The sequence below is a fragment of the Malaclemys terrapin genome, chromosome 1 (assembly GCF_027887155.1).
Source record: "Malaclemys terrapin pileata isolate rMalTer1 chromosome 1, rMalTer1.hap1, whole genome shotgun sequence".
NCBI classification, from domain to species: domain Eukaryota; kingdom Metazoa; phylum Chordata; order Testudines; family Emydidae; genus Malaclemys; species Malaclemys terrapin.
Window position 1 is genome coordinate 351590734 of NC_071505.1, and position 24863 is coordinate 351615596.

Sequence of the window (24863 nt, forward strand, 5' to 3'; positions counted from 1 at the left end):
GACAACTGTCTGGCTAATTGATCGAATACATCAGCACTTCCATGGGGCTCTCATCCACCTTGACATGTCCCCCTGCAGCCTGGGTCCTGCTGCTTCCCCACACAGCCCAGCTGAAATGAGCCAGGCAGCTCCCCATGACCCAGGCTGACGCTGCTAGTTAAAATGTTAATAACTTTTCAAACACGAGTCTAGGCTGGGCAGTAAATCTCAGCGAGCCGCTCCAGCGACCCAGGAGTTCTCTCTCTGCTGCACATGGCAAGAAGCCATTCCAAGAATGTCCTGACCTTATCAGCGATTCGCTTGGGTCTGGATTCTGCAGTCCTTGCTCGGGCATAGCTTATACTGACAGCAGGTCAATGTGAATCCGAAGTGGGGGTGCTCTTGCTCTTTGGGGATGGGCTGGGTTTTCCTAACCCCGAGACAGCGGATATTAAGCCGAGTAAATAAACATAAGTTCCTGAGGATGTTTCATAGTTTCAGAGCTGTAGACCTGACCTCCGGCATGGCACAGGCCAGAGAACCTCACCCAGGTACCTCTCTACTGACCCCCAAAACTTTAGTTAGAGCAAAGCATTTCAGCCGGCAGGCAGAGAACAGGAGGGACAGAGGGGCCCCCAATGCCTGAGGCCCCTGCAGTGGCAGGGGATTGATCAGGTGAGACATGCCCCGGTGATCCCAGCAGGTGACCCACATCCCAGGCTGCAGAAGAAGGCAAAAAACCCCACGGTCCCTGCCAGTCTGGCCAGTGGGAAATCCCTTCGCTATCACAAATCTGGTGACCTTTTCGCCGCTGAGCACATGAACCAGACCCACCAGCCAGGCCACTAGGAAGAGGGTTCTCTGTTCCACCTGAGAGCCCCGGTCCACTGGTGGAACCGGATGAAACACGGAACTTGTCCACATTGGGCGCCATTAGAAGTGGAGGAGGCCCTTGCCTGAGCAGGGGAAACGTCCCCTTTGCATTAATCAACCTGGGCGGGGGGAATATTTATCTCTCATTAGCCCCAGCCCCACAGCGGGTCACAATCCATTTCTTCATTCAGTGTTTACAGCTTGCCAGAGCATTGGGAGGCAGAGTCCCCATCGCCACTCGGCAGCACTGTCCTCGCCTTCGCACTGCTCTTGCCAGTCCCTCAGTCCCAGCAATGGCAACTTTCACAGTGTCTACATAAGAACAGCCAGACTGAGTCAGACCAATTCCATCTAGCCCAGTCTCCTGTCTTCCCACAGTGGCCAGTGCCAGGCACCCCAGAGGGAATGAACCGAACAGGGAATCAGCAAGTGATCCATCCCCTGTCGCCCATTCCCAGCTTCTGGCCAACAGAGGCTAGGGACACTGAAGGAACAGACATGGACACCGTGTAGAGTAGGGACGACAAATACAATTTACATCGAGGGCCCATTGTATTGCAAAGTATTTCTGTCCATCTCCTTATTCCTCAAAGCTGTTTATCTGTTCTTGAATATACATAGCCAAGCAAAGTGCGGTCGCGCATGCAACCCAATGGCACTTCTCTGTTTATTTGTCTGTCTGTAACGCAATAACGTTTGAATGCTGCAGCCGATCAATTACAAAATTTCAGGGAATATTCTAGCCATCAGCGGGTGAAGCCCTGTGGATGTTGGTGGCAATCAGCAAAACGGAAAAGGAGAACAGGGGAACACAAGGAGGAGTCCTTGGCATCTGGTTAGCAGAACCAGCAGCTTCAGCCACCTCAGAATTGGCTCTCGATCAGGGGTAGCCAACCTACGGCACGTGTGCCGAAGGCAGCACACGAGCTGATTATCAGTGGCACTCACACTGCCCGGGTCCTTGCCACCGGTCCGGGGGGCTCTGCATTTTAATTTAATTTTAAATGAAGCTTCTTAAACATTTTAAAAACCTTATTTACTTTACATACAGCAATAGTTTAGTTATATATTCTAGACTTATAGAAAGAGACCTTCTAAAAACATTAAAATGTATGACTGGCACGCGAAACCTTAAATTAGAGTGAATAAATGAAGACTCGGCACACCACTTCTGAAAGGTTGCCGACCCCGATCTAGATCAAAGCAGTGGTTGATGGGAGCCATACACACCTCCCAGCATAACAACTGCCCCCCTTCTCAGCTCGGGCCATCCAAAGCAGTTTCAAATGTCACCCCTTTGGAAGACTTCTCTGACAGACAGAGAGAAAAGAACTGAGAATGCGGAAGGGGAGGAATGGAGAGGGGGATTTGCATGAATTCCTTTAAAGAGGGGGTGGTACATAGTGAGCTTGTGGGGTGCAAAAGAAGGACACCTGGAGCCCCTGGTGTGTGCAAGTTGCTCAATTTGCAGATGCAAAAAAGGGCACGGCCTCCCCCCAGTTACAACTATTGTTAATCTACTGCTTTGAGATAGTGCTGGCCCCCGTCGCAAACAGGACAGACAGACGCCCCTGCTGCAGAACTGAATCGATTTACACCAGAAAGTGATAGATTTGAGAGGGGTCTTTCCTTCTCCCTATGTACATTTTGTATTGAGGTGCCGGGCACTGCTCACACCCACTGGAAGCCACAGCCCCTGCCTCAAAAGACTGATAAACTTTGATTGTCTTTAACATCTGAAATTGTAATTTAAAATCATAAGACGAGATAACAGAATCTTTTGCAGGCAACTGCCTATACACAGTTTGAATTGTTCTAGTGTTTTATGGTTGGAGGGTTTGAATGTCCTCTGAGAAGATATGACATTCAGTCAACAAGCTATTCAAAACTCGTCCAACAAAACCATATCCCACACAACTCCCAGTTCAGAGAAAGTCTCTGGAGAATATTCGGGAGATCCCCTTGCGAATCTCCTTCGTCTTCACGCTGTAAACAATTGGGTTTAACACAGGGGGGACAAAGAGGCAGGCATAGGACAGAAGAATTTGCACAAGACGAGGGGCACTTTTCCCGAACCTGTGCATAACAGCAACAGCAATTATTGGGACATAAAAGAGTAAGACGGCGCAGATGTGCGAGACACAGGTGTTCAGGGCCATGAGGCGCTGTTCATAGGATGCAATATTAAAAACAGTCCTTAGAATCTTAACGTACGATAGGATGATGAACACTGAGTCTAAGCCGTAAGTGACGAGGGTGGCAAACAATCCGTAGATGTTATTGACCGTTGTGTCTGCACATGCCAGTCTCATCATGTCTGAGTGCAAGCAGTAGGGGTGGGAGAGGACATTGCCTTTGCAGATTGGCAGCCGTTTAATCAGAAAGGGGAAAGGGAAGAGCATGCTGGTACTTTTAATCACAACGGCCAGCCCGATTCTCACGATCCTGGGGTTGGTCAAGATGGCCGCGTAGCGCAGCGGGTTGCAGATGGCGACAAAGCGATCGAACGACATGGCCAGTAAAATCCCCGACTCCATGAAGGAAAAGGAGTGAATGAAAAACATCTGAGCCAGGCAGGCGTCGAACACGACGTCTGAGACATCGAAGCAGAAGATGCCGAGCACCGTAGGCAGGGTCGACAGAGACATACCGAGGTCGTTGACTGACAGCATGCACAGGAACAAATACATGGGCTGATGGAGACGCCGGTCTGCCCAGATAATGCAGAGGACAGTGCAATTCCCTACAATGGCGGTGACGTAGACTACACAGAAAGGGATCGAGATCCAGTGGTGAGCAGCTTCCTGGCCTGGGAAGCCGGTCAGTTGAAATGTGGGAGGATGGAAGCTGGTGCTATTGAAATCCACCATGATGAGTAGTCACTGTCTCGGTCAGCTCCAACCCCCTGTGTAAATGCAAAATGAACCTGAGAGTTACCCCGAGGCCAGGTGACCGGGAAGGGAGCTGCAGTTCAGCATTGACTTGCAGAATCCCAGTGTACAAGGGCCCTCTCCTGCAAGCCTGGAGCTGCTCTCCCCAGGGAAATCAAGGAGGAGTTGTTCTGAATCCAGCCAGAGCCAGGGTCCAAGAATTCATTCCCAGCCCTAGCTCGTTCAAAGGGAACCAAGAGATTCTGCTCCCACAGTTCCGCTGTCCACAGTTCTAGAACGTTCCTCAGGAAGGAGGTTGGTGAATTGGTCACATTCAGAGGAGCAGTAAGGGGCACATTGTTAACAGCAAGGGAAATTAACCCTTCGCAAGGGCAGGTGTGAATTCCCCGTCACTGGCAACGGAGACTGCTCTAGTTCACACAGGAATGAATTCAGGGCAGGTCTCTGGCCTGTGCAATGCAGCTGATCAGACTGGTCCCATCTGGCCTTAAATCTATGAAGCTGGGCCAGCCTGCGAATAGCTCCTCTCCACCCCCCGTCCCTCTCATGCCGCCCTCCCCCAGACAGCAGCGGGACGGCTGGAAACCTGCGCGCCGGCTCTGACTCTGGCCCAGTGCAAAGTGTGGCAAGCCCACGACCCCTCCGCGCGTCTGAGCCCGGCCTCCCAGCTGGGCGCTGGGACTTCCCGCCTCGGACAGGGATGCCGCTAAAAGCAGAATCGGGACCTGCGTTTAACTGTGCTCTGCATTACGCCCTACGATCGCCAGCCCTCTTAGACTCTTTGAGGCAGGGAAAGGACAGATTGATTATTGCTCATGAATGTTCATGTGATTCCGCAGCCCCAGGTGCACATCAGCACTTTACACAGGATGAAAGGGACAGGCCCCAGCCATGAGAACACACAGGTTGCAGGCTGGCCCCTGTGCTCCCCTACACACCGGCTGTGCAGTGCTGTGGAGCTCAGTAGGGCTGGACAGCCCATAAACTTGGGCAGGATTTGTCCCTAAGGCTACGTCTGTGCTGCAGGCCAGAGGGGTGAATCCCCGGCTCTTGGCCCCTCCCGTGCTAGCTTCCATCCAGCTGGAGCGTGGGGCCGGCGGCAGGGACAGGGCTGAGTTGTGCCGAATACAAACCGAACTGCAACCGTGTGTGTGTGTGTCTGGGTGTGAGATTGTGTGTGTGAGTGTGTGTCTGTCTCTGTGTGTGCATCCATGTGTGTGTGTGTCTCTGTGTGTGTCTGTTTGTGTGAATGTGTCTGTGTCTGTCTGTCTGTCTCTGTGGTGAGTGTATGTGTGGTTTTCTGTATATGTGTGTGTGTGTGAGAAAGAGAGAGAGAGAGAGAGATTGTGTGTGTGTGTGTGTCTGTGTGAGTGTTTGTGTGTCTGTGTGTGTGTGCATGTCCGTGTGTGTGTCTGTCTATCTGTGTGTGTGTGTGTTTGTGTAAATGTGTCTGTGTCTCTGTGTGTCTGTGTGCCTGTCTGTCTCTGTGGTGAGTGTATTTGTGTCTTTCTGCATGTGTGTGTGTGTATGTGAGAGAGAGAGATTGTGTGTGTGTCTGTGTGTGAGTGTGTGTGAATTGTCTGTGTGTGCGTGTGTGTGTGTGTGTTTGTGTAAATGTGTCTGTGTCTCTGTGTGTCTGTCTGTCTGTCTGTCTCTGTGGTGAATATGTGTGTGTGTATGTGAGAGAGAGAGAGAGATTTTGTGTGAGTGTCTGTGTGTGTGTGTGTGTGTGTCCGTGTGAGTATCTGTCTGTCTCTGTGTGTCTGTCTGTCTCTGTGTGTGAGTGTGTGTCTGTGGGTGTTTGTGTCTGTGCATGAAATATGCTGAAATGTTCTCGTGAAGGTTTGAAGAAACCAAGTCCGGCCAGAAGGCAGAGGTGATGGGCTGGTGTTTAGCCAGGGAACAGCGAGAAGAGCTTGATGAGATTTGATGTTCCTGCAATGTCCCGGTGCACCCCAGAGCCCCCCAGCTCACGCACGGCCCCCCAGGAGGCAGAGGACCATTGGCCAGAGGCAATGGGGCAAATCCCTCCTCTTAACCTCCTCTAAAACCAGCCCCCTGCCCCTTCGCCCGCTGCCTGCTTCTCAGTCTCAGCGCCACGAGGGGCTGTGCTCACGGCGCTGCGTTTCATCCCATCCGTCCAGGAGGAAAAGCGTCCAGAGCTGCTAACAAGGAAGGGGCAGAATTTCAAAAGCAGAGATGAGAGTTCGGCACCTACGTTATCTCCTGCTAAATGGTGAAATCGATTTTAAAAGTGTCCTGATTATAAACTTTCTTAAAGCTTTATTGGACTCATATCTCCCCGTAAAACTCCAAATAGAGGTGTTAGGTCACCAACCCCCTTCTCTCAACCTCAGCTGACTCACCAGGGTGGACGTGACGAAAATCTTCACCATCGAGGAAAAAAGCCTCTGGACCCAGCCTGCCTGGAGTATCCGCCACGGACTGCCAGGCACGGGAGAGTATTTATCCTGTAGCCTTGCAGCAGCTCCTTGGGGGTCGCACAGTCCACTGGGAACTCAAGCGGAGGCTGCTGTTTGAACATGGGCTAATCAGGCAAAGAAGCCATATACAGCAGCAAGAGCTCGGTGACTTTTGCTGCTTGTATCCTTTATCCTACATGAGAACAGCAGAAAATAAGAATCACGAGGAGTCCGGTGGCAGCTTCAAGACCAACGGATTGAACAGATTCAAATCTGTTAGTCTTTAAGGTGCCACCGGACTCCTCGTTGGTTTTGTGGATACAGACTAACCCGGCTGCCCCTCGGATAGCAAATAAGAACGGCCACACTGACTCACACCAATTCCATCTAGCCCAGGATCCTGACCTGTGACAGTGGCCGGGGCCCAGGTGCTTCACAGGGAATGAACAGAACAGGGCAATGATCAATTGATCCACATTGAGTGGATGTTTTCAGAGAACTATCTACAATCACTCCAAAATCTCTTTCTTGAGTGATAACAGCTAATTTAGACCCCATCATTTTATATGTATAGTTGAGATTATGTTTTCCAATGTGCATTACTTTGCATTTATCTACATTGAATTTCATCTGCCATTTTGTTACCCAGTCACTCAGTTTTGAGAGATCCCTTTGTAGCTCTTCGCAGTCAGCTTTGGACTTAACTATCTTGAGTAATTTTGTGTCATCTGCAAACTTTGCCATATCACTGTTTTCCCCCTTTTTCCAGATCACTTATGAATCTGTTGAACAGTAGTGGTACCAATACAGACCCCTGGGGGACCCCTCTATTTACCTCTCTCCCTTCTGAAAATTGACCATTTATTCCTAGCCTTTGTTTTCTGTCGTTAACCAGTTACTGATCAATGAGAGGACCTTCCTTCTTGGACCTTGCTTCTTATCCCATGACAGCTCACTTTGCTTAAGAGCCTTTGATGAGGGACCTTGTCAAAGGCTTTCTGAAAGGCCAAGTCCATTATATCCTCTGGATCACCCTTGCCCACATGTGTGTTGACGCCCTCAAAGAATTCTAGTAGATTGGAGAAGCATGATTTCCCTTTACAAAAGGCATGTTGACACTTCCCCAACAAATCGTGGTCATCTATGTGTCTGAGAATTCTGTTCTTTACTATGGTTTCAACCATTTTGCCCAGTACTGAAGTTAGCCTTAGCAGCCTGTAATTTCCAGAATTGTTTCTGGAGCCTTCTTTTAAAAATTGGTGTCACATTAGCTAGCCTCCAGTCATTTGGTACAGAAGCTGATTTAAATGATAGGTTACATACTATAGTTATCCCATGTGACCCGTGACCCCAGATCTACTCTCTAGAGAGACACAGTTACCCTGTGTCACGCCAGTACAACATGGCTGGCACCCACATGGCCTATTGGATACTCAGTGAGCGTAAAGGGCAGGGGAGCCCACATGGTGTCCTAGAGACAAGGCAGATGTGGATGAGCACAAGGCCTTGCGGTCCATGGGTCACAGAGTGGGAAGTACAAGTCTGACTCTCTGGATGGAAGGAAGCCATGAATAGGAAGAGCTCTACACACACACACACACACACACACACACAAGGAACACAAGTCAGGTGTAAACGGGATTGGCCTTGGAGTGTCCTGTGGATGTGTGGCAGAGGTGAATTGGAGTGGCACCCATGTCACATCTTAGGCGCCCTGCATGTGTGTGTGAGCGGCCTTGCGGAGTACCTGGATCTGGGACACTGCGGGATGGGGGTGTCCCCTCTATAGCCCTTTCCAAAGCCCACCTTTGAGAACAAGTGTGAGAATTTGGCTGTCTGGATGCACTGCATGTAAGAATGGGTCCCTCAGCCCTAGCACCCAATGCCTGGGGCACGGGACTAGGCACAGCCCGGCTCTGCAGCCCTTTGTGTGCAGAGCTTCCAAACCCCATTGTAAGATGAGGGTGTAAAGTCTTGTTGTTTATTTATAGTGTCTGGTCTCCCTCCCCGCCCCCCACACAGCGGGGGCTAAAAGAAGACAGCCTGGGCCGTTGGGGAGAGTGCTGCACACTGGATGTTAGTTTATTTGTGTAATACACGGTCCTGATTTCTTAAATGTTAACAGCCCGGCCCATGTTAGATTGACAGTCACGGAGAAGCAGCCATGCACTGACTGCGGTACTGCCGGGGGAAAGCCCACGTACGAATCTGCTGCTGGAACTGCCAGTGTGGTCTTGTCGTATTATTATTGTATTTGCATTGCTTTTATTTATAAGACATTTGCAATATCCCCCAGCTCCAAATACAAAAGAGTCTAGAACAGTCATACATTGTCAATTCAAGCTTAACATCACCTGCGTCGTACAAAGAATTGTGCATAATGTACGGATAAAATAGAGAACAAACATCCCCCGAAAGGCCACAATTCACCCACCTAATCTCACACTTTGTGGCATCTCTTTTTTCATGGTCAGCCAACTGCCCGATACAGAAATCATGGCCCAATGTTTCAAATGAGATGTGAGATTTTGGTTGCTTCAGTTTTTAGATGCCCAATCGGAGATGTCTTCAAAGTGTTGATTTTCAGAGAACAAGTGCCCAACCCTGTTTGAAAATCAGGCCTTTTGCCATGTCTCCAGTTGGGTACCCCTTAACTGAAGACCTCCAAATCACTAGCCACTTCTGAAACTTTAAGGCATCCATCCATCCATCCATCCACTTACAAACCAAAAAGATAGACATCAGAAACCATCTCACACCCAGGTTGGGTTAGTTACCTAGAGAACATTTTGAGGATGCTCTTTCGAATCTCTTTGGTTTTTATACTGTAAACGATGGGGTTTATCACAGGGGGCATGAAGAGGTAGACACTGGACATCAGAATGTGGACCAGCGGCGGGGCGTTCTCGCCATACCTGTGTATGACAGAGACTGTGATCATTGGAATGTAGAATATTAAGACAGCGCAGACATGGGAGATGCAGGTGTTCAGGGCCTTGAGACGCTGCCCCCCAGAGGCGATACTGAAGATGGTCTTCAGAATCAGAATGTAGGAGATGACAATAAGCAGCAAGTCTATTCCGAAGACAAAGAGAACAGCACATAAGCCGTAGATGTTATTGACTGTGATGTCCGCACACGCCAGCCTCATCACGTCCGGGTGCAGACAGTAGGCGTGGGAGAGGGCTTCGGCACGGCAGAAAGGCAAGCGTTTAATAAGAATGGGCAATGGTAAAACCACACTGAAGCTTCTAATCACAACAGCCAGCCCGATTCTCACGATCCTGGGGTTGGTCAAGATGGCCGCGTAGCGCAGCGGGTCGCAGATGGCGACAAAGCGATCGAATGACATGGCCAGTAAAATCCCCGACCCCATGTTGGAAAAGGAGTGAATGAAAAACATCTGGGCCAGGCAGGCGTCGAACGCGACGTCTGTGACATTGAAGCAGAAGGTGCTGAGCACCGTGGGCAGGGTCGACAGCGAGACACCGAGGTCGTTGACTGACAACATGCAAAGGAACAAATACATGGGCTGGTGGAGACGCCGGTCTGCCCAGATAATGCAGAGAATAGTGCAATTCCCTAGAATGGCGGCGACGTAGAACACACAGAAAGGGATCGAGATCCAGTGGTGAGCAGCTTCCAGGCCCGGGAACCCGGCCAGTTGGAACGTTGCGGGCTGGAAGTTGGTGCTATTGAAATCCACCATGCTGAGCAGTTGCTGTCCTGGTCAGCTCTAAAGCCCTGTGAAAATGCAAAATGAACCCATGAGTCGCCCTGGGATCAGAGAAGAGGAAAGGTCAGCGCAGGGCCCCTGGACCACAAATCCTTAGTCACGCTAACAGCTCTTACCTGTTCTCAGTTGTCCCCAGGCGCCACCATGATACAAATAATAATCCTGGGGTGATAATCGTTACTTCCAGGGACAGCGCCACCTAAAGGACAGGTGGCAGTTCTCAGCTCTGTGGCAAGTGTGCATTGTACGGGGCTCCATATGTTCCCATGGCTGTTGGTATCTATGCGCCTGCGGCACACCTGATATGACATGTTCCTTATATGTGTGCAGTGCTGCTGTAGTCCTGGTGATCCCAGGACAGTGGGGAGGGAATATCTTCGATCAGACCAACTTCGGTTGGTGGGAGACAGTGACAAGCTTTTGAGCTCCCACCGAGCTCTTCTGCAGGGCCAACCAAAGTTGGTCCAGTCAAAGATATTCCCTCCCCCACCTTGTCTGTGGGATGTTCCTTATGCAGCACCTGAGACCTGACTTCATCCCTCGCCACGCCAGCTCCTCCCCTGGCCTTCAGTAACCCCCCTTCGTCATGAGGGCGACAAGTCCAGGGCCTGGCCTTGCTAGGCGCGGGGGAGGGCAGAGTCTCCGGGCGCGCAGTCCAGCAACGCGCTCCCCTCCAGTGGGGCTACTCCTGTGCTTCATTGCCCTGCTGGCTCGGGGCCTGCGTGCTCAGCACCCGGCAGGATGGAATCCTGGCTGAGCAGCAGGAATCCCGGCAGGGCAATCCCCCCCCCCAATACTAGGCATAGCCAAAGATTTTTCAAGCAACGTTTGTGATGAAAAATTTGCCCTAAATCTAAGCAGGCAGCCAGGTAAAGAACCCGGCCCCTGCACTGTGCGGGTCCATTCTCACACACACCTATCACACCTCCAACGTGTGAAACAAGAGCACAGGAGGTAAGTCAGCTCTCAAGTGAAGGGTTTATGGCGTCTGTCCTACAATCAGAGTCTCACCGCCAGATTCCTGCCGAGCCCCCTGCAATGGGGCTGCACGCAGGCCACGGGGGGCCTGGCAGTAGGATCTGATTGCGAGCTCAGGGCCTATTACAGTCAATTGGGGGGTGGGATAGGTCAGTGGTTTGAGCATTGGCCTACTAAACACAGGGTTGTGAGTTCAATCCTTGAGGGGGCCACTTAGGGATCTGGGGCAAAATCAGTACTTGGTCCTGGTAGTGAGGGCAGGGGGCTGGACTTGATGACCTTTCAAGGTCCCTTCCAGTTCTAGGAGATGGGATATCTCCATTAATTAATTTATATCACATATGTGCACTAGGGCCCGTGCGTCCCATGCACATAGTATATCCCTTCCCATGTGTGGTTTGCAGCACGTCTCCACTTCCCTGCTGTGCACATGGATAAGGGCAGCTTGCCAGCCTGAAATCCCTGGCTAAATTGCAGGGGTGCCTGAAATAAGTTTGGGCCACTGCACATTCTGCATGCAGGGGGCCAGGTGCACTCAGTCTCCAGGTTGCCCCAGGGCCAGGAGGACAAGGACTCATTGTAAGTCCCTCTGTCCTGTTGTTGTTGCTGTTCGGGACAATAAACCGTGAGACGATTCCAGTGCGGTAATTGCCATGAACGCTCCTGCTCCGACTCCCTGCGTCACAGACACCCCCCGATCTCCCACGTAACTAACATGCTTGGAGGAATGTCTGAAGCTGCAACAACGGCGGGTGCATCTTGGGAGCAGAACGTTTTTTAAAAGCTCACCTGCCCGACAGACTTGCCTGGCAATGACATTTTTGCTGAGCACAACCAGCCACCCCCTAGCCCTTCGCCTAGTACCCCGTCTCATCGGCCTACTCACCAGCAACGCGCAGGGCCGCAGAGCGGGGAGACCGTCTCTTCACCCCAGAGGCATAAGGCTGCACTGGTAACGGCGTGCGCCCGCTAGGCTCGCAGCACAAGGGTAATTATAACATACCACTAATGAAAGCCATTTGGGGACCGTTCCATTAGTGGGGAATGTCTACAAGCATTTAAAGATGGGAATAAAGCGAGGGGGAAGTTAAAGATTAACCCAGGAGCGTGTGGAACTTACTCTCTAACCAGCCTTACCCAACATGACCCACAGGTAGACAGGTTTAGAGCTCACGCCAGGGGTGCGGATGTTCGCTCAAGCCCCTGGCTCTCACAGACATTCTTGCTTCCCAGGGAGAGCTGGGAACCTGGCCATGAATAAAGATTCAGTTAAACCCCCTTGAGTTTGAACATCACGTTACGGGGTCCTCTTTACTCTGCCAGCCAGGAGGTCCGCCCGTCATCACCAGGCGTGGCTGCAGCTCCATGGACATACCCCAGCTAGCTTCAACCTGGCTAGCGCTGGGTCCGGGAGCAGTGACACTACAGTAATGTGCATGTCTGTGCAAGCGAGCCCTGGGCATCACTACCCAGCATGCCAGGGCTGTGGCTTCGTTTCACCGAGTCAGAGAGTCTCTGGCCAGTCTGATCTCCTGTCCAACACAGGCCACGAACCCCACCCAGCTCCGCACGCTGAACTCAACCACTGAAATGAGACCAAAGTGTTCCAGCCCTCGGGAGACTGGGCCCCAGACAGCGCACAGGAGAGACCGAGGGGCATGAGGCCCCCACAATGGCAGGGAACTGATCAAGTGAGAGATACCCAGATAATCCTGGCAAGTGACCCGCCCCCTCACGCTGCAGAGGAAGGGAAAAAAGCCCCAAGGTCCCTGCTAATTTGGTGTCCTTCCCAACCCCACATATGATGTTCAGACCCAGAGCAAGTGAGCAAGAACCAGCCAGCCAAGCTGGTCTCTGAGAGAGAGAGAGAGCGATCGGTTCCACCTCAGAGCCCCAGCTCTCCCTGTCCAGTGCCCCATCTCCAGCCATCATAATCTCGGGTGCTTCAGGGGAAGGAGATTAAAAACACCCAGAATGCACTGGGGAAGGAGGAATCCCTTCCTGACCCCTGCAGGGGGCTGGCTGGAGCCCTGAAGCATGAGCTTTAGGAACATAAGTGAGCCCCAGGGTTGCTGAGCCCTGCCCCCTACCATCACAAAATAGCTAGATTAAAGCTAGCCCAAGCTTTCATCTCACCCTGTGATTGCAATAGAGACATACCCAAAGGCAGGACACTGTCCAGTGGCTGGAAATTGAAGCTAGCCAAATTCAAGGTGAAAATAAGATCTGCTGCAGTTCTAGTTACTGGGTGTGATAGTGTCACATCCGTAACAGAGAAGAACAATGTGCACTAGTGCAGGAATCACAAGATTCAGTCCCCTAGCGTGCGTTGTGCTGATCACACTGCTCCCTTTGGCCTTAGAATCAATGCAATTGTGGCACAACATGAGAAACCTGGATGAAAATGTTCTTGAATGCGTCTGGATCCAGGTCCTAACAGATACAGCACAAGACTCACTATTAGTTGGTGTCTGCTAGCCCTCCAAATCCCACTAGGTACAGGATGACCGGCTCCTTATGCACTTATCTACAATGTTTAGGGAAAAAAGCTACTTGATCATGGGGGACTTTAATCTGGATGACACATCCTGGATGTCTCGTGCTCGCAGTGCTAAAACATCCTTGGGATTTCTAAATATTATAGATGAGAGGTTCCTAACTCGAAAAGTGTTGCATCCAACATGGAGGAATTCTATATTAGACCATGTCCTAGCCGATAAAGAGGAACTGATCACCGAACTGAAAATTAATGGTAGCTTAGGTACATGTGCTCATGACTTAATCACATTTATAATATGCAAACAGAATAAAGCCCAGCCCTGATCTCCGCCTACAACCGTCCTAGCGGGAAGCACTGAAGTAAGGCACCCTGGGGCAGCTTTACGCTAACGCCTTTCGCCCAGCCTCAAAGCATTTCACAAACAGGGCTGGATTGAGCCTCTCAAGTCGCAGCACCTTTGTGAGGCGGGCGTTGTCTCCGTTCTGAGGAGCGGCGCACCGAGACAGGAGGCGGTGACGGCCCAGTTACAAAGGTGTGCTTAAGTGCAAAGAGTCAGGGGGCTGCTTGCTCAGCAGGAGGCTGACGGTCTGGTTATGGGACTGCGGGAGTGACGCAGGACACCAGGATTCAATTCCTAGCTCTGCCACAGGCATCCCATGTGACCTTGGGCAAGTCATTTAATCTGTCCGTGCCTCAGTTTCCCTTCCGTACAATGGGGATAATAGTCACTCTAAGCCCTTTTGGCCTGGGACTGTCTCTGCAGAGCCTACACAACAGGGCCTTGATCTGAGCTGGAGCCTACTAGAATCATATCGCTGCTAACACAACAACGGCCAGGGCCCAGTGGGAGTCGGGTGTCCGTGGACAATTCACGGATGATTTTAGGCTGCACTCACCATGATGGCTCCCTCCCCCCAGCTCCCCCATTTCTAATTTGAATTTGCCTGGCTTCTTCTTCCAGCTGCCGGCTCTCCTGAGATGCTGATCACCCCATGCGCTGCACTACAGGACGGCACCGGGGCGACTGCCCAGGAGAAGAATGTGAATAAAATGTCATTTTAATAACATGTTCACTTCATGAAAGAAGCATAAACCAGGACACCGGGTAGCAGAAAATTGCAGAGGGACCCTTATAAACATAAACCATTTAAAAATGCAAAAATCCTTCTTGATTTCATGGCATGGAACAACCTAGTGCAGACGTACTGCAGGTTTATAGACCGTCTTGCTGACCAATATTGTCTCATGGCTTCTTTGTACTCCCCCATCTGTCTGTATCCGTCCGTTGTCTCTTGTCCTATTCTTAGTCTGTCAGCTTTTCAGGGCAGAGACCAGCTTTCTGTTCTGGGTTTGTACAGTGCCTAGCACCGTGAGGGCCTGGGCCAGGACTGGGGCTCTCAGGCACTATGGTAAGACAAAATAGAAAGAAGGATAATTTTTCAAAATGGTTTAATCGTCCCCAACAAACAAGCTAATGCCGAATAACCGAGGTATAAGGTACCAGGGAGCTGCATGAAATGGAAGCTCTTGCTGGGACCCAAACACAAGCTGTGAAAGTCCTTAACCAGCTCTGCTCTCTTAATGCAAACTGAGCAACTCAGCAGCCCCTGGGATGGATCCAGCCCAGGGCGTTGGGCTTGACTTGCCTTTCCCAACACAGTCCTGGCAATCTCTACAGCCCAGGCAGGGGCTCTGGCCTGGCTATCACCGGAAGCCAGAGACCAGCTGGGGCGTCTGAGGCTGGGGAGGGACCCCTGGAGGATGCAGGCTGCAAAGCAAACAGCCTGGCTGGCGATACAGCAAACGGGACAGAACTATGATGACTGTGAGCCCTGATTTCAGAAAACGCTTAAGCTCAGGTTTAAACCCAGCTCTGTTTAGGAAACACAGAAGCACTTGGCTTATATGGGATGCTAAAGTTATGCACATGCCGGTCTCTCTCACCAACAGAAGTTGGCCCAGTGAAAGATATCCCCTCCCCCACCTTGTGTCTCTACTGTCCTGGGACCCACACGGCGACAGCGACGCTGCACGGACCTGCACCCGTCCCTCGGCAGGGCTGCATTCCTGCAGCGAGGCTGCTCTTCATTCTTATTATTTATTATTCATTTCCAAAGGGGGGGGGGAGGTCCTCAGAGGTACCTCGGCGCCTAACTCCCAGATGAAGGCACCCGAGTCCCATTTTGAGGTGCCATTGTGGTTCCCAAAATGCCCGTCTGGCTGCGGCCTGTCCCTGTCAGTGCCCAAACTCACTCAGGGTTTGCATGGCAAGTTCATCGGTGCCCATGATTCTGCCTCGGTACATGCATGCTACTGCCTCCCTCTGGGCACCCAGGCACCTAACTCCCGGCACAATCCGTGAGCGGGGAAGAGCCAGCGTGCCTCTGCCTACGTCGATTCGGTGGGTGTGACCCGAGGCCGCCAGGGAGAGGGGGAGGCACCTTCCCTTATAACCGTTAGCCCAGTGGTTCCAGAACTCAGCCAGCTTTCAGGAGCCCCCCCCCAAGTTTTATCCCCCCTTTTCCTGACGGGGAGAAGGGATTTGACTGGGGATCTGCCACCTCTCAGGTGAATGCCCCAACCAACGGGAGGTGGCGTCATTCTAACTCGGTCTCTGGTCCAATTAATATTCAATTATTGAATTCAAGCAGAACAGTTTCAAGAGGAGAGACTGTGGGTGCCCACATCAGATCCCCCATAGCCCTGTGGTCCGGGCATGCACGAGAGAGGTGGTGGACCTCGGTCAGGGACCCGAAGCCCACTGTGCTAGGCACCGTACTCACGTGTAATAGGAAGACAACACATAGGTTAAATAAATAAAGATATACCTATCTCATAGAACTGGAAGGGACCCTGAAAGGTTATTGAGTCCAGCACCCTGCCTTCACTAGCAGGACAAAGTACTGATTTTTGGCCTAGCCCCCTAAGTGGTCCCCTTAAGGATTGAACTCATAATCCTGGGTTTAGCAGGCCAATGCTCAAACCACTGAGCTACCCCCCCCAGTCTCAGTGCCTCCCTGACTGGCCCTTTAGGAGGTAATGGGTCCAGCCCCACTTGGGCCTCCTTCAACTCACCTCCCCAGGTGGGGAAAGTGATCACAGCCCCAGGACAGGTAGCTCATGTGGCCAAGTCAATCCCCGGCCTAGGAATCCAAGAGACGCCCCCTGACAGCCCAAGGAGGAGCCAGTTGGTGGGGAGGGTAAGGGGACCCTGAGGTGATCATGGTTAATCTAGTGAGCCACAGTGTCTGTGCACCCCTGGTGAGTGTTACACCCCCGAGGCCTGTTCGTCTCAAAGCTTTTACAATGCGATGACCGCTGTGGGACGAGACACACCTCCGTGTCGGCAGGATTTGCAGAAGGTGACTAAGAACTGAGCAGGCCCAGAGCCCCGTCCGCTCTCTGCCACCTCGTGCTGGTCTCTCCAGCGCAGGACTGACCCACACGAGCAGCGGAATCACTGTGGGTTGGCGGGGCAGGAGGGCTGGCACCAGCACTCCCCGTGCAATGTCCTGCCTCTCCCTTGAACAGGGCGTGTTCAGTCCGATTTCACAGAGACAGATTCTGATCTCAGCTACGCTGGTGCCAATCCAGACACCGTTATAGTCACTGATGAGCGTCCAGCCTCTAGAGTTTAAAGACAGTTATTTCTTGTTACACACCAGAGCAGCAGAAAGCCCCATGCGACCCTGTCACCCCAATGGGGTTTCATATGCCTGCATTATAAATACACCCTCCCTGGGAGGCTGGCAGCGAACCACTCGGGCAGGTCCCACTGGGCCATTTCTCACAGTTGAGGTGACAAAGGAGTCAATTTCTGCAGGAGTTCGGACAAAGGAGTGAACAAGAGGAGAATGGAATCAGAATCCAATGGACCAAAATGGGCATGTCAGCCTAACTGGTGGACAACATCCTATTCCACCCATCACTCGCTCTGGGGCCCTTACAAAGAGACTTGGGGGATGGCCAGCACGATTGTGGGGGCCTCAGGCACCAGTGCACCTTGGTCTCTCCTGTTCTCTCCCTGTGGCCCATAACAGTTTAGTCTGTGATACTTTGGTCCAACTTTGGTTGCTGGGTTAGTCTGCAGGTGCTGGGTGGTGTTGGTGGCCTGTGATATCCAGAGGGTCAGACCAGATGATCTGGTGGGCCTGTCTGGCCTCAAACTCTAAGTTTTGAACAGGCTGGAAGGTGGGTGGATTGAAAGGAGTGAGAGTCACCCTCATGATTGGCACCCCCAACATCTCCTTGGACCTGGGGATCCACCATGGCACCCTTGGCCCTTCTACATCCTGGTCACGAACGGCATCCTGACCAGACCTGGCCGGAGAGAGGGAACCGATGACATCACCACCTCCACCTGCTCCGGCTAAATCTGGAACAGCACCCGTGCTGTGAAACATGGGTTCCTGCTTCCCTGCCCTCACCCCTCCGGCACAGGTCCGATTCCTGCCCCACCTGCTCTCTTCTCTTTCCTCTCTCTGTTCTCCTTCTTGTTAACAAGAATCTTAGCAGGCCAAGACTGCATTTATGCCTCAATGCTGCGCGCCTGTGACCAAAGAGGCAGCTAAAAGTAATGCTTATACAGCCCGATGTTGGTACAAGTTTGTCAGCTCTCGGGGCAGCTGGTCAGGCCGTGGGCTGGACCCGTGTTTCTCCAGCATGGAGGTTGCATGTAAGAGCCAGCACCAGAGACAGGAGCTGCATTTTCTCTCTTTACTGGTCTTTTCACTCCCCTCTTGTCTTGTTTTGTCCTAAAGGAAGTAACAGTCATAGCAACGACATAGCTCCAGCCCCGCTCAGCTAACATCTTCTCTTTGCCTCCGAAGGACAGTTATGACCATCTTTAATACCACCTAACAGACTGTCAAACAGAGGTTTTCCTTATCAACAATCTTTACAGCTAAAGGACAGCAAATAAGGAATATTGTTAAAATAAAAGCCTTCCCTAGTACCGTAGAGTGCCACTGATTTCACTGGGTTTTTTCCCCTTCATCTTCTGCATCTTTAATAACAAAATGTAAAGAATTGGAATGGTGGCTGTCGCCATGGGACTAAAACAGGCCGAGGAGGAGGGTGGTGGTGGTCGGGGACTCCCTCCTCAGGGGGACTGAGTCATCTATCTGCCGCCCTGACCGGGAAAACCGAGAGGTCTGCTGCTTGCCAGGAGCTAGGATACACGATGTGACGGAGAGACTGCCGAGACTCATCAAGCCCTCGGATCGCTACCCCTTCCTGCTTCTCCACGTGGGCACCAATGATACTGCCAAGAATGACCTTGAGCGGATCACTGCAGACTACGTGGCTCTGGGAAGAAGGATAAAGGAGTTTGAGGCGCAAGTGGTGTTCTCGTCCATCCTCCCTGTGCAAGGAAAAGGCCGGGGTAGAGACCGTCGAATCGTGGAAGTCAACGAATGGCTACGCAGGTGGTGTCGGAGAGAAGGCTTTGGATTCTTCGACCATGGGATGGTCTTCCAAGAAGAAGGAGTGCTAGGCAGAGACGGGCTCCACCTAACGAAGAGAGGGAAGAGCATCTTCGCCAGCAGGCTGGCTAACCTAGTGAGGAGGGCTTTAAACTAGGTTCACCGGGGGAAGGAGACCAAAGCCCTGAGGTAAGTGGGGAAATGGGATCCTGGGAGGAAGCACAAGCAGGAGAGCGCAACAGGGGAGGACTCCTGTCTCATGCTGAGAAAGAGGGACGATCGTTGAGTTATCTTAAGTGCCTATACACAAATGCAAGAAGCCTGGGAAACAAGCAGGGAGAACTGGAAGTCCTGGCACAGTCAGGGAACTATGATGTGATTGGAATAACAGAGACTTGGTGGGATAACTCACATGACTGGAGTACTGTCATGGATGGATATAAACTGTTCAGGAAGGACAGGCAGGGCAGAAAAGGTGGGGGAGTTGCGTTGTATGTAAGAGAGGAGTATGACTGCTCAGAGCTCCGGTATGATACTGCAGAAAAACCTGAGAGTCTCTGGATAAAGTTGAGAAGTGTGAGCAACAAGGGTGATGTCGTGGTTGGAGTCTGCTATAGACCACCAGACCAGGGGGATGAGGTGGACGAGGCTTTCTTCTGGCAACTAGCAGAAGTTGCTAGATCGCAGGCCCTGGTTCTCATGGGAGACTTTAATCACCCTGATATCTGCTGGGAGAGCAATACAGCGGTGCACAGGCAATCCAGGAAATTTTTGGAAAGTGTAGGGGACAATTTCCTGGTGCAAGTGCTGGAGGAACCAACTAGGGGCAAAGCTTTTCTTGACCTGCTGCTCACAAACAGGGAAGAACTAGTAGGGGAAGCAAAAGTGGATGGGAACCTGGGAGGCAGTGACCATGAGATGGTCGAGTTCAGGATCCTGACACAAGGAAGAAAGGAGAGCAGCAGAATACGGACCCTGGACTTCAGAAAAGCAGACTTTGACTCCCTCAGGGAACAGATGGGCAGGATCCCCTGGGAGAATAACATGAAGGGCAAAGGGGTCCAGGAGAGCTGGCTGTATTTTAAAGAATCCTTATTGAGGTTGCAGGAACAAACCATCCCGATGTGTAGAAAGAATAGTAAATATGGCAGGCGACCAGCTTGGCTAAACAGTGAAATCCTTGCTGATCTTAAACGCAAAAAAGAGGCTTATAAGGAGTGGAAGATTGGACAAATGACCAGGGAGGAGTATAAAAATATTGCTCAGGCGTGCAGGAGTGAAATCAGGAAGGCCAAATCACACTTGGAGTTGCAGTTAGCAAGAGATGTTAAGAGTAACAAGAAGGGTTTCTTCAGGTATGTTAGCAACAAGAAGAAAATCAAGGAAAGTGTGGGCCCCTTACTGAATGAGGGAGGCAACCTAGTGACCGAGGATGTGGAAAAAGCTAATGTACTCAATGATTTTTTTGCCTCTGTCTTCACGCACAAGGTCAGCTCCCAGATTGCTGCACTGGGCAGTACAGCATGGGGAGAAGGTGACCAACCCTCTGTGGAGAAAGAAGTGGTTCGGGACTATTTAGAAAAACTGGACGTGCACAAGTCCATGGGGCCGGATGCGCTGCATCCGAGGGTGCTAAAGGAGTTGGCGGGTGAGATTGCAGAGCCATTAGCCATTATTTTTGAAAACTCATGGCGATCGGGGGAGGTCCCAGATGACTGGAAAAAGGCTAATGTAGTGCCCATCTTTAAAAAAGGGAAGAAGGAGGATCCGGGGAACTACAGGCCAGTCAGCCTCACCTCAGTACCTGGAAAAATCATGGAGCAGGTCCTCAAGGAATCAATTATGAAACATTTAGAGGAGAGGAAAGTGATCAGGAACAGTCAGCATGGATTCACGAAGGGGAAGTCGTGCCTGACTAACCTAATTGCCTTCTATGATGAGATAACTGGCTCTGTGGATGAGGGGAAAGCAGTGGATGTGTTATTTCTTGACTTTAGCAAAGCTTTTGATACTGTCTCCCACAGTATTCTTGCCACCAAGTTAAAGAAGTATGGGCTGGATGAATGGACTGTAAGGTGGATAGAAAGCTGGCTAGATCATCGGGCTCAACGGGTAGTGATCAATGGCTCCATGTCTAGTTGGCAGCCGGTTTCAAGTGGAGTGCCCCAAGGGTCGGTCCTGGGGCCGGTTTTGTTTAATATCTTTATTAATGATCTGGAGGATGGTGTGGACTGCACTCTCAGCAAGTTTGCAGATGACACTAAACTAGGAGGCGTGGTAGATACACTAGAGGGTAGGGATCGGATACAGAGGGACCTAGACAAATTAGAGGATTGGGCAGAAAAAAACCTGATGAGGTTCAACAAGGACAAGTGCAGAGTCCTGCACTTAGGACGGAAGAATCCCATGCACTGCTACAGACTAGGGACCGAATGGCTAGGTAGCAGTTCTGCTGAAAAGGACCTAGGGGTCACAGTGGACGAGAAGCTGGATATGAGTCAACAGTGTGCTCTTGTTGCCAAGAAGGCTAACGGCATTTTGGGCTGTATAAGTAGGGGCATTGCCAGCAGATCGAGGAACGTGATCGTTCCCCTTTATTCGACATTGGTGAGGCCTCATCTGGAATACTGTGTCCAGTTTTGGTCCCCACACTACAAGAAGGATGTGGAAAAATTGGAAAGAGTCCAGCGGAGGGCAACAAAAATGATTAGGGGTCTGGAGCACATGACTTATGAGGAGAGGCTGAGAGAACTGGGATTGTTTAGTCTCCAGAAGAGAAGAATGAGGGGGGATTTGATAGCAGCCTTCAACTACCTGAAGGGGGGTTCCAAAGAGGATGGAGCTCGGCTGTTCTCAGTGGTGGCAGATGACAGAACAAGGAGCAATGGTCTCAAGTTGCAGTGGGGGAGGTCCAGGTTGGATATCAGGAAAAACTATTTCACTAGGAGGGTGGTGAAACACTGGAATGCGTTACCTAGGGAGGTGGTGGAGTCTCCTTCCTTGGAGGTTTTTAAGGCCCGGCTTGACAAAGCCCTGGCTGGGATGATTTAGCTGGGAATTGGTCCTGCTTTGAGCAGGGGGTTGGACTAGATGACCTCTTGAGGTCCCTTCCAACTCTGATATTCTATGATTCTATGATTCTATGAGGTCTGAACCCCAGAACCGTGTCTAACTGCTCAGTGGTGGACAGTGGCAGGGTCATTTTAACACCTTTGACTCTCTTGACCTGCTTATTCCATCAAAATGAACACACCAGATCTGACCTGAGGGATGTGACACGCGGCTCGGGCGCGTGCTCGGGGGAAGTTCTCAGAGGACTTATTTGCCATAGCTGTCAGTGAACAAAGGATTCGATTCTATCTACTCGGCACGTCTGTCTGTCTATGGTCCAAAAGCCTGAAATACCTCCTGCCCTGCAGGTGAGAGGTGTCTTCCTCCCAGGAGCGCTCTCTTGTTCAACGGCCCTCCTCCAGCCGAGCGCACTGTACCCTGTAGGAGAGGAGGTGTTTGAAAGCTCCAAGACCACATCTCTCCTATTTATGGAATGTGTTTCTATCACAGTGGTAACTTTGCTCTGGAAAATAAATAATTAAGGTGGCACCCAGAAAGCAGCAAAAGGGGCGGTAATCCTGAGGTCCTTACTCAGTGCCCCGGTCTGATCATGGCTTTTCAACCTAGGGGGCCGGGCGCTGTGCAGTCCGTCACTGGGGGAGGCAAGAGCCATGCACATACCATCTCTTCCTTAACTGCAGGGTCCAGGCCAGGATTTAGGATGACCCTGGGATCTGGGTTAGCCAGTCTAGCAGCTGGAGAGAACCCCAGATCCTGTCTGGGACCAGCAGCCTCAGGAAAGAATGGCCTTTGTCTTCATTGCCCCATTTCACACAGCCCCATCCGCTCTGCCAAAGGGGTCATTACTCACCCCGCAGCGTCTCCCTGAAGGGCTGGGTTACGTCCCTCACAGACTGGCATTGGGGCATTTTCCTCCCTGCTGTTTTGCTGCTAATCTCTTCTCTCTCTTCTGACCTGGTGTTGGGCGCCCTACTCCAGGGTTGTCCATGCTTCTTGCTGGCCAGGCCCCATGGTTCAGAGTCAGGCACAACCAGAGCTGTTCCCTTTCCCGTAGCCTGGGATCCCCTCTGTGTGTGACACGACCTAAACCCACAGTCCTCGCGCAAGCCGAGCACCCATCGCCCTGCCTCCCAGTGCGGCGCGGCTCCGGGGAGCAGATCACTCCCGGGCACTGGGATCGGCACTGGCTGAAGGGGAAGCTGCAAGGCTGGCACTATAAAGCCTTAACTGGTTTGTTTCCTGGATGCTTCCGAGATCTCCTCGCTCCCCGAGCAAGAAAGCAGGAGTTGTGATTAGCTGAGGAACGTAGACTAGTGGCCTCTTGGTTTAAATGGGAGGTGACTGGCATGAGGCGACTCTCAATAGCTGGTCCCCAGCTCTGGGATTTTTGGCGCTCCTTGATGCAGTTGTGTTGAGACCTGCTGGTATTCAAAGGAGTATGGCCTCATGGCTAGCACACTGGCACTCAGGAGATGTGAGTTCTGATCCTACTGCTACTAGATTGCTGGATGACTGGGGGCAGGTCACTTCCCCACCCTCTGCCTCGGTTTCCCCATCTGTAACACAAGTGTGATGCACAGTGCTGTATAAGAGTTAGGTGTTGGCACTGATTATCCTTACAGATTGCAATTCACCCCACACACTGAGCCAGCACAAGCCCCACACGTCACTCACACCCAGAGAGGTTTAAATGGTGCCTAGGTCTTGCACTGATCCTCTGGAATTGACCCCTCAGGATGGTCGAAGGGAGTGGGGCGGGGGGGGGGCATGTATTAGTGTGAGTGAGAGAATTTCATGTGGGCTGGGAAATTCCCCGGTAAGTTCTGATCCATTCGTCACTCTCTTGGGGTAAACAGAAACCTTCTCAAGTGTCCTGAATGTTAGACAAGAGCCTTTGATTTATCACACTAAAGCAGCCCCGGCGCCTTCCCCTCATTCTGCCCGGGGGTTATTGGACTGTTATCACTACTTGTTCATATTACAATAAGGCTTAGAGACTCCAGTGGAGATCAGGGCCCCACTGTGCTGGGTACTGCAGACCCAGACCAAATTGACAGTCCCCGCCACAAGGAACTTACATTCAAAATATATTTTTCTGTTTAATTTTCTGCTTATCTATCTATCTATCTATCTATCTATCTATCTATCTATCTATCCCCATCCACCCCATCCACCCCATCTATCTATCTATCTATCTATCTATCCCCATCCACCCCCTCTATCTATCTATCTATCTATCTATCTATCTATCTATCTATCTATCCCCATCCACCCCCTCTATCTATCTATCTATCTATCTATCTATCCCCATCCACCCTCTCTATCTATCTATCTATCTATCTATCTATCTATCTATCTATCCCCATCCACCCCATCTATCTATCTATCTATCTATCTATCTATCTATCTATCTATCTATCTATCCCCATCCACCCCATCCATCTATCTATCTATCTATCTATCTATCTATCTATCTATCTATCTATCTATCTATCCCCATCCACCCCATCTATCTATCTATCTATCTATCTATCTATCTATCCCCATCCACCCCATCCATCCATCTATCTATCTATCTATCTATCCCCATCCACCCCCTCTATCTATCTATCTATCTATCTATCTATCTATCTATCTATCCCCATCCACCCCATCCATCTATCTATCTATCTATCTATCTATCTATCTATCTATCTATCTATCTATCTATCTATCCCCATCCACCCCCTCTATCTATCTATCTATCTATCTATCTATCTATCTATCTATCTATCTATCTATCTATCTATCCCCATACACCCTATCTATCTATATATCCACCCCCTCTATCTATCTATCTATCCCCATACACCCACCTCTATCTATCTATCTATCTATCTATCTATCTATCTATCTATCTCAAAGATACAATTATTCTGCATTGCTCTGTTACCTTGAAGAGGATCTCTTCCCAAATACACAGATTTTCTATTGCAGCAGGTTGTGCTG

The 24863-nt window shown here is 51.0% G+C and overlaps 2 protein-coding genes across 2 annotated transcripts; both read right to left on the reverse strand.

Moving 5' to 3' along the window:
* Positions 1–2777: 2777 nt before the first annotated feature.
* Positions 2778–3722, reverse strand: LOC128833040 (olfactory receptor 51I1-like). Its single transcript, XM_054020923.1, has one exon. The coding sequence runs from the start codon at positions 3720–3722 to the stop codon at positions 2778–2780; it is 945 nt and encodes a 314-aa protein (XP_053876898.1).
* Positions 3723–8463: 4741 nt separating this feature from the next.
* Positions 8464–11843, reverse strand: LOC128833050 (olfactory receptor 51I1-like). The gene is made up of 2 exons (XM_054020934.1): positions 11767–11843; positions 8464–9910 (listed from the first exon to the last, which is right to left on the reverse strand). Exon 2 carries the CDS (start codon positions 9873–9875, stop codon positions 8940–8942), a length of 936 nt encoding a protein of 311 aa, XP_053876909.1. The 5' UTR covers positions 9876–9910; positions 11767–11843; the 3' UTR covers positions 8464–8939.
* Between the last annotated feature and the right edge of the window lie 13020 nt (positions 11844–24863).